The sequence below is a fragment of the Egretta garzetta genome, unplaced genomic scaffold (assembly GCF_000687185.1).
Source record: "Egretta garzetta isolate BGI_Z169 unplaced genomic scaffold, ASM68718v1 scaffold13, whole genome shotgun sequence".
Lineage (NCBI taxonomy): Eukaryota > Metazoa > Chordata > Aves > Pelecaniformes > Ardeidae > Egretta > Egretta garzetta.
The window spans coordinates 216884-227037 of NW_009259239.1; the positions used below are offsets into that span (position 1 = coordinate 216884).

General features: G+C 46.1%; 1 protein-coding gene across 1 annotated transcript in view; it reads left to right on the forward strand.

Moving 5' to 3' along the window:
- The window catches only part of FBXO32 (F-box protein 32), a 27961-nt gene extending 22416 nt beyond the window's left edge, over positions 1–5545 (forward strand). Inside the window, exon 9 of the mRNA XM_009635956.2 lies at positions 301–5545. Within this exon, the coding sequence (XP_009634251.1) occupies positions 301–390 (90 nt within the window). The 3' untranslated portion in view covers positions 391–5545. The remainder of the gene's footprint in view (positions 1–300) is intronic.
- The last annotated feature ends 4609 nt before the right edge of the window (positions 5546–10154 follow it).

Below are 10154 nucleotides of genomic sequence, written 5' to 3' on the forward strand. Positions count from 1 at the left end.
ATGTCTCTGGGGTTAAACTCCTGTGGCTGATGACAGGCTCCACCTTCTCTTGCCTTGGAAGAGGGGAAAAGAATGAATTGGATTTTTGCTGGTTTTATTTCCCCTGACTTGCCAATAGCCCCTAAAATCCGAAGCCCAGTTCTGAGCTGTCTGCTTTGGCGAGAGTAGAAATATTATTCTGGGCTCTTGCTCTATCTATTTGCAAGCGGGACGTCTGGCAGAGGGGCAGCGCGAAGTTGGCTGATGCTCTGGCACCCTTTCTGCAGTCTCTCTAAATGGAGTTGTTTTCTCCTTTCCCAGGGTACTGATCACCCTTGCACAGCCAACAACCCGGAGACTTGCTCCACCTCTCTTTCGCCGCAAGACTTTATCAACTTGTTCAGGTTCTGAACTTGGGTCACTGCAGCTTATGCGATTCTTACAGGACACTTTATGCCACTGAGCTTGGACACTCCATTTGTACATAGTGTAAATATTCGTGTTTGTTCGAAGCTCCTGAGTCAAGGAACAAGAGGATCTCGGAGATGAAAGGTGAAATCGCTCACTGACGTGCAGCACTTAAGGAATACAGACTTCCGTAGGACTGGTGTATAAATGCAGCATGTTGTACAGAGTCCCTTTTTTATGATCAGAGTACAAGATACAGGGCAAAAAGCTTCATTTTTTGTTTTTAGAAGTTAAAAATGAATTTGCCCCACAACCATTTAAGAACTCTTTTGGTTTGTTTCTCATAGAGAGAAAGCAATATGAGGCTAGGACTGTTGAACTGTTTCTCCATCTGGTTTTATTTAGCATACATATTTATAAATATGACATTTTAAAAATATTTATGAAAAATATCCCTGTGACAAGTTTAATAATACTTTTATGTTTTTAAAAAGGACACATTCTGAAATACTTACGATAGAACTCTAGCCTACTTGCAAAAGAGAATCGCACCATACCACTTTCTACCTCTAATAGATTGAGTACCTTTCAAACAAAAATCCAGTGTACAATGTGAACTTTTGTATTTTGTACAATGATTTAAAGGGAAACGTTTGTGATAGTAAGCATCTTTTCTTGTATTTTAATGCTTACCTCTTTACATTAGTTTTCTTGCTCTACTCAGTGCTTGAATGCCTAGATGATAGGCACCATATAAATACCTAAGACTTTACTCCATCCTCTTTTAATTTGTTGGGTTTATGAAAGACTAAGAAAAGGGAAAAGAGAAGCCACAAGGATGAAGATTATCTAAAAGGGAGGAAGTTCTATTATAGAGAAACAAAGGACCGGATTTAATCTCGCAATGTAAATTCGTATCAACTCCACTAGGTTAATTGCACTGGATGAAATACCAAGTGAGGTTAGAATCTGGTTCCTCAAGCCCACGTTTTCCTAGTTTTCCAACATATACACTGCTTTGTATTTCCCACTGCTGTTAAGTGAATTCAATCACCCTGGAGTTGGTAAAATGTAGGGAGAACCAGGCTGTTGAACATAGTGAAATGATGTGGGTTTTATTCACTGGACGACTGGCAGCATTGTGTTTAACTTCAGACTACTGGAGTTTAGGGTGATGAGCGAGACAGCATGAAGAAATTGGTCAGCATTTTCCTAAAACCAGCAGTCAGGACTGGGGTAAGCACGGGATTTCCAACATAGCACTTGACATCCTTGGTTATTTCTCTGTGCTAAGGAAATGGCAAAGACCCAGCCTGGTCCCTTCTGCTTCCAGTGCTGACCTTCTTTGTGGGATCTTCTAACGCTAGCCTAGAGCTACGTTTTCGGTCCGATGGAGTAAGTGGCCAAACTCCTAACTTCACTGTGGCCATGATCTGGCTCACAGTCTCCTCTGTTGCATACAATGCTTCACTTTTCCCTGCAGGGGAGCTAGAAGAATCCAGCTAGTACATAACAATTTGAAAACCTGCAGTGGAAAGTTGGTTTTTGCTGGTTGCCAGTAGAGTTACTGCATAGCACTTTCTCTGTGCATGATAGAAGCAGGATGCCTCAGAAGGGTAAATATTTAGTGGGTTGTGTGTGACTGTACAAAGAATTGTGAGGAAGAGGAGTACTCAGGACAATTCAGGAAGAACTACTTGAGTTAATTACTGTTAAATATTCTGTTCCTTTTTTTACATTTTTATAACTGACTTTCAACACTTTTCTGCAGCTGTTTATATTTTAAAAAAATTGACAGTATTTGCATTTTTGCAAACTAAATCGCTTTGCATACTCTTGTAAGAGATGCAAAAAGGGACAAAAAAGCCGCCTCTAAATGGAGCAGTGAGGAAAGGGGGAGGAAGCCTGGGAAGGAGAAAACCAGGAAAATGCTGACAAGAACTGCCCTTCTCCTGTCTTTCAACAGCAAACCCAAGTTTTAGCTCTTTCCAAGACCTCTGTGAGCCTGTGCCACCCTTAGTCATGGCCCAGAGCTTGGCACTCCCCAGAGACGAGGGGAAAACACATGCAGGATAGGGAGCTTTATCTTGGTGTCGATGCCCCATCCATCAGTTGGGCTGCCAGTGGAAAGCATAAACCTGCTGGTTGTATTCATGTCAACTGAAAGTGATTTAAAAGCCGTTACCTTGGAAAAATGAACTTGTGCTTGTTTGGGGGGATGTCTGTGAGTGAGGGAGGCCGGTTTCTGCTTTTGTTCCCGCACTGATGGCAGTGGGTAGACAAGGCTGAAATCCGGCTTGGTGAACGAGGACATTAAGGACAGAAACCTGCAAGTGAAGCGAGTGAAGCATTGCCACTGCATTTGGAGATTCTCGTCGTTCCTTTTTCTAACAGTGAGAGGACCCCTTGGCGTCTCCTGTTTCCAGCTCTGGCTTGGGGTTGGTTTGTTTCGTAGCCTTGCCTCTGCCACCTGCAGTGAGCCAGCCTGTTCTGATGGGGAGGTGACGGTCTTTTGGTTTGAGGTGCTGGGGGGTTCTGCCTAGTCGGAGCCCGTGCTTAGCAGATGACACTTACCCGCTGTGAGACTGTGACACTGGGTGAATTTTAAGCTCAGGTTTGAATCTGGCCTAGTGCATTCCCTGCCCAGCAAGACAGAAAATCCCAGCGTTCGGCTGCGATTGGGGAATGTCTTGGCTCTAGCCATTGCCGCTATCAGCCCTTCGCTGGTCTTGAGCAAACAGCATATTGTGTCCTCTGCACAGAGAGCACGGGTCATGCTGACAACATACTTCATGTGCAGCTGAGGCTCCTGTTTATAAAACTTCCTTCAATTAGTGGTTTTTTGATTTCTTAGCACTGTGTGTATCTTAAAGGGTCAAAGTGCTGGAGATGACTTGTTAATGCATACAGATGCTTGTGTGTTGCTCGGGCAGGGCCCTGGGATATTGCTGTCAGCATCCAAAGCAGCAGAAAAACAAGCAACTACTGTACTGGAAAACAAAATGGACTAAACAAAAAGAAACAGAATAAGCCTTATTCAGTTACTGCCTCAGTCATTACCCTCCTGCTACAGCAACTGCCAGATAAGACCTTGATCTCTTTGGGAGACTCATGCTTTCTCAAGTGGCTGGTACAGGGAGATATTATGGTGAATTCAATGCTCTTGTATTGCATTTAAAATGAAACGCTGTTGCATCCAGGTACCGTAGTCTTAACCCCTTATAAACAAAGCGATCGGTATTTTAGCAGTGCAAAGGCATCTGCTTGGCTGAGGATGGCAGAGTAACAAAACCGACAGTGATAATGGGGGCTTCCAGGCAGGATGGGGTAAGGCTGCTCTCGTGCGAAAAGGACCTCTTTATTTTAGGACAATTGTGGCAAAGCTGTTGTGAAGGGAAAGCAGGCTTTTACTTGTTCATGGCATTTCACCTTCCAGTTAGTTGATGCACTCCCATTAGACATGCATCAGTTCTTATACTAGGAAAGGATGGGGGTTTTGCTCTCTTTGGGGCTTTCTCCTGCCAGCATATCCCGAGAAATCTCATTATCTTCAGAGGATGTGTTAACCAGTGCAACAGTGTAGAATGCGGTGCTGCGAAGAGGAAAAACAGATCTGTGCAGGGTGGGGGGAGGCTTAGGAAGGGAGATATGCCAGAGATGCTTGCGTTTTGGCTTTCTAGAAGAGGCAGGTATTTGGAGTTTGTTTTAATGTGATAGCCACTTCAAGAGGCACAACTTCAGCTGTACATACCTTAAGCCATTTATACTAACTATGGTATGGTAGAGTTTGATCCTAAAAACGTGTGCACCTCCTCTTATATTGTTTGGGTTTCTTTTTTTTTGTAATTGTGGGAGTTTCTAGATCCTTTTATTTCGTAAAGTGATTAGGAAAACTCGTATTGCTCGGAAGACATTGCTTTATATGTAAACATTTAACTGCACCCTGCCACTTTCTGTATATGGGAATATCTTTTTTATTATTTTTTCTTTGCACCGAGGATTTGAACTGTTTGTGTTCCCATTTCTGTTTGACTTCAATTACTCTTGCGAAGCTATCACCCTCTAGAACATACGCAGGTACTAAACCAGCTTTTCCTGCCCAGAAAATTCCTTGGCCCTTAGTAGCTAAAATTTGATTTAGAGCAGGAACATTTCAAATTCTGTTATGGAGCTAATAAATCAGATGTGCTGTTTCACGCTTATCCCCTGCTCAGTACAGCAAACCAGCGTTGTCCTCTGTGGTTGTTCTTACAAACCCGTTGCACAGCTTCCCCATAGATCTGCAGCCTGCCAAAAAGACATAGCTTTAAATTAAAATGCCACTCTTCCTAGCTGACCTGTTTGCAAAAACATAGACCCTGCAGAGCTGATGGCCGATCAGGTTGGTAGTGACTCTCTGTTACAAGGTGTGGGACTCCGGTGTTCTGCTTGTGCTGCTTTTCTCAGCTCATTGCTTACAACGATGCTTGTTGAAGGCTCTGAAGACATGGCCAGCCATCCACAGAGCTGTCAGCATGTGGCTGCCGGGCTGTGGGAGCGTCTTTACCGGCACCACATTTCTATCCCACGTCTTCCTCCAGTGATTTCATCGGTAGCAAATCAGCTTTGCAGGATCTGGCCCTAGGGAGAACAAATCCATCTTGTCCTTGACACACGCAGTCTCTAGTATATTAATACCTTGAACACCAGAGAGATTCCCCCTCCATTGACCAAGCATTGCTGCTTCTCCTCCTGTGGGAGGGCAACTGAGGGTGGAACTGGCATTTCTTCAGCCATCGTGTGCTGCACAGAATGCTAACAGGTCTGCTACCAAGAGAACATTTTAATTTGAAATAGCAAATATGCTTATCTTTAGGAACTCATCTACAGTAATTATAAATACCTTCTTATATATGGAAGAGAGCGTGTGTTCTGTTTTGTTTTTCCTTAAAGCTGTAACTAGAGATGATATGAAGTGAAAGGCATCCCTTGTATAATAGGACTTCTGTTTAGTATTATTGTGTGGTTAAAATCCTTCCATTATAAATTTGCACACTTTTTTTCTTCTTCCCTTGCATGTTCAACTCTGATTTTTACAGCTGTTCTGTGCAGACAGTAATGTATTTTTGTAAAACATTTTTTTGACACTGAATTGCAATAAATGTTCGGACAATGTGAACCACAGAGTTGGTTGTTTCATTGCTTCCAAGTTGGTGACCTTATCAGCCCTGATCTTATGGTGACTGTAAGCAGAGACTCTTCTGCAGGAACATCCAGAACTTGGTTGGTCGTGGCAGTAGGTACATGGAGAATACCCAGGACAGAGCTGTTGCTTCACTGTACCTCAGAGGAATGGAGCCCTCGCTTCCAGCAAAAACAGTGCTCATGTGGAGCTCATGCATCTGTGTTCTTCCCAAAGCACAGGGGTGATTTTTGCCCCAAAAGAGGTCGCTGGTGCTCACGCTGGTCCCATAGCTTCAACTCCAACTTGTGGCTTACGGAAATGGTTTTTCTTTTTCCCAGGGACTTCAATTTTTGTCTTTCTTCGGTTACAATTGCATCTGGTTAAAGTTAGGACTGCAACAGCCTGACCTGGGCTCCTGCTCAAAGGGAATGCGGGTAGGAGCCCACTGAAGGGACTCCCAGTAAACTGGGGGAAAGCAGTTGAAAAGGCAAATTACATGTCTCTCAGGCTGGACCCAGAGAATTTGTCTTTGTAAAACAGGATGACTTGCCTCATGAAAGCTATGACAGCTATGAAAATAGAACAAAATGCAGATGCTTCGTTTTTAATTTTATTTGCACTGCCAAGTAAGGTATGTTTAATTTGTTTCGTGAGGCTTTCTGTAGGTATGCGGTGCCTCAGGAGTAGAAATTAGGGGGTTGTACCCCCAGGTGCAAGTCTCTGGACACATGGGACAGGCTACAAGGTCACCAGAGCCTTTTCAGCATGGGGCTAAGAAAGCTGTTACCAAGATATGCTTCTTACTCAAACTTTCTAGAAAGCACTCATCAATTCTACTTATTTTAATAGACTGAAACCTTTAAGGGGAATACTTGATCTCTTTAGGACTGTGGCGGGTGGGTCAGTGAGGAAATCTATAATCCTTCCCATTTTTATGGTGTTGCCACTAACACCTCCACCCTTTTCACAGCGCTCAGGGATGGATGGTGAGGCAGCCTGAAGCACAGATGGGATCCTGCCTTGATCGATGATAACCAGTCGTCCTCTGTAATTCCTTGAAGTGCCCTCACTATCTTAGAGCCTAATAAAGAAGCAGAGTTAGGCAAAAAGCATTTTGCAAACTACTTGCACAACAAATATTATGACTACCTAATCCTCAGTTCTGCTTCTCTGCTTTACAAGTGATGCGGGGTGAACCCCACTCCCATCACGCAGGGGGATGCTTTATTTGTGACAAAACCTGAGCTGCTCCTGTCACCAAATTCACAGGAATGGGAGAGCGCTGTTTTCTACAAGGCTCTATAAATAGCTCACGTGGGTTCGGAGGCCTTCCCTAAGCTGGAAAGACACCAGTTCGCCCCTCGCCATTCTCGATGCTGTGCTTTTTAGTAGAAAACAAACCAACTAATGTCTTTTTAATATGTTGTCCTTGGATCATTTCTGTCCTGGTCAGCGCAGTCCTTGAACACAGAAGGCAGCACCCGCAGGTTTTGCAGCCGAGGCAGCGGCTCCGGCCCCGGCGCCCCTGGGTGCTGCTGCTTTCGTGGTGCTGCTGAAAACGGGTGGTGGGACAGGAAAGACGCCCACTCCCAGCCTCAGAGGACAAATAAACAACCAGCCCTGTGGGGCCTGCCCCTACAGACGGAGCAACGCCGTCAGCGCAGGAAGCGCGAGTTCCTCCTCTTCACGGCACACCATGAATTTTGACTTACTTTAACAGGGCTTTTGGGGGTGGAGTTAAAAATAAATGCCTACAAGAATAAGCTTATTCGTGAAGTGCATAAAAAATGATGTCTCTACGGGTAATCTTTGGTGGGAACGGGGTGTGTGACAAACTCTCGGTTGCGGCCGAGAAGCCTCCTTGCTCCCCACCTGCACCCAGCGCCGGGCCAGGATGGGCTGCAGTTTTGTCTTATCCTTGCTTTTCCTCCACAGGCAAAACTCCCCCTTTTGTGAGGGGTTTAGCTCATGTTATGGGCCAGAAATCTCCTTCTCTCCTTTCTCCTGCTCCAGTGCATCAGCCCAGCCTGTAGGAAGAGTCAGAGGAGGTTATGCACCCACGGGGCGATTGCCAGGCTTAACCTAGGGCCCACATCCAGCCCAACCGTGACCCAGCTTAAGCTAATGAGAGTCCTACTGGGTCTGATTGTGACTGAACGAGCGTTTAAATGCTTGGGCAGATTGGGACCCAACGCTAGGTGCCTCAGCTGGGCCTGGGGGACATTTTGTCCCTGGGTCTCCCACCAGAACCTGATCATGGTTTGCAACATGGGTTCGCTCCTAAATGACTTTCTCCTGGTCTTTTTATAGCTCTCTTGATGAAGTGGAATTTATTCTTTCTTTTCTGGATATAGCTGGAGGTGTAAATCCAGACAAATATAACTCCCGAAGGGGAACCAACCTGTCCGTGCCACGGCTCAGCAGCGCCTGTGTTGCTGGTGGTGTATATAAAGCAACGGGGAGCCTTTTTAAACCTCTGGAACTGCAGTCCTTTTATTTGTTTTTTTTCTTGCTTATAGACAATTAAATAGTTCTCTTTTAAAAGACCTGGCTCCTGGCAGTAGGTAGAAACCTACAATCTTTCTCTCACCACACGCTTTTATATTTAAAGCCTCTATTTTTAACCCAATGGTGGGATTCAGGGTTAATGCTCGTTAGATCTGTGTCTAGACGGTTGTGAAAAACAGGAAATGAATTACATTATAGTAGGAAAGGAGAATTTAACCTTTTCTCTCCTCGCTAACACATGTGACTGGGGAAAATATGTTACAGCAGAGTATTTTGGAAACTTTAAGGAAGTAGAAAAATGAGAAAGAAAGAAAAAAAAAAAAAAGCTGGGTTTCCACAAGGCCTCGTGGGAATAATTTCACAGAAAATAATGAGGCAGACTCTGCCCTCAGTTACACCCAGGCAGTAATTCCTTTCCTCTGGTCCCTGCGGATAAGTTGCATTCTATTATTCCCTGCTTATGCTGAACATTCAGAAGAAAAAAAAAAAAAGGCCAAGTTAATCATTTTCACGCACGTGCACGTGCACGTGGGAGAGCTGCAGGCGAGCAGCCACCGTGTGCCACCCGTCCTCCTGCACATGGAGCCAGGCGGAGCGGGTTTGTAACCCCCCTGCACCTTACACCCCTTCTCTTCAGGCTGCCTAAGGCCTCAAAGGTCTTTTTAAAATATTTACAAAGTTATTTATTCTTTATTTCAATGAGAGGCTGCAAAAATGCAAAATTCCCTCGCTTGGCCCTTCAGGAAGGCAAGAGCCCGAAGGCTTGCTTAGCCCAGGCGGCGGCACAGCGATACCATAGCTCTGTCCGCCGACATGCAGGGTGAGACCCCAGTTTCAAAAGCCGGCTGCAATGGACCCAGAGCGCGACTTAAGCCTGAGCTAGTGCCAGCTGCTGAGAAAGAGCTGGAAAGCGGAGGCCTGGGTGCTCTTTACCCACTTACCCGCCCCTGGCCCCCTGCAAAACGGCTCCTGTTTGGAGGCAAAACACATCACACTCAAAAGCGTTACTGCAAGCATCTTTGCTACTGCTTCTGAGCTCTTTCCTCAGCCCCCTAACATGCCCCCAATGTGTATTTTCAAGCCTTTCTCACACCCCAAAAAAAAAGCCCGCTGCTCCCCGAGGGTGCTGGGGGCCCTTGTGCCCGAGCCCCCCGCCGCAGACAGCCCCCTGCCCGGCTGGGCGCTATCGCGAGGACCCTGTTTATCATCTCCCACGCGACTTGCCTCCCTCGGCTGCAGCTCCTTGCTGGAGCCAAATGTTTACGCTGGCCGCGCATGCTGTCAGCTGGCCAGAAACACGAACACCCCCGTGGCAGAGCAACAAAGCCTTCCCAAGGATCCTCCGCGCCGCTCAGCCTGGGCTCTGCCCCTCTGCCCTCCTGGGACCCCCGTTGGCTTCGGTGGCTGCTGGGAGCGTGGAGGATAGGGATTAGATCCCCCTGAGGACAGTTTATTTGCTTTGCTTCATCATGATTGCTTTTAATTTTGAAGGCGCGTGAATACAAAGTGTACAAATCACTGGAATAACACTGTAGCTAATTTTATGGCGTCTTTAGCACCATCCAAAAAGGAAAAAAAACCCAACCAGCCAACAAATAACCAACTCCCCCCGCAATGGAGCAGTCTAAATAAAGTTTTTTAAGCAATACAATATTTGCCTGTATAGTTGTCAATGTTTCCACTGCCAGTTTGTCTTCCTAAAGGAACCAAGCTTTGGCACAGCTTAGATCAGAAAAAATAACATCTTTAAATGTTTGCAAAGGGGTATGGGGTTGGGGGGGAATGATGGGAGTTAGAATCATTAGGAGTGCTGTAAAATGTTGGCCTAGGAGACGCGGAAAGGAAAGGGCCTCAATTTATCCGGATTTACTTGCCCGTGCCTGTGCCAGCGAGGGCGGGAGCGGAGCAGCAGCCCTCGCAGCCCTTGCACCCGGCCAGGTGGCAGCGGCCAAGATGCGGGTCCTCCTCGGGAAGAGCCGACCGCTAGCGGGAGCGGCGAGGATATAACTGAGCACCGCTCACTGCGAACGCCGAGGCGAGCTTGGCAAGCGCGGGAGCCGACACAGAATCACAGAATGGCAAGGGTTGGAAGGGG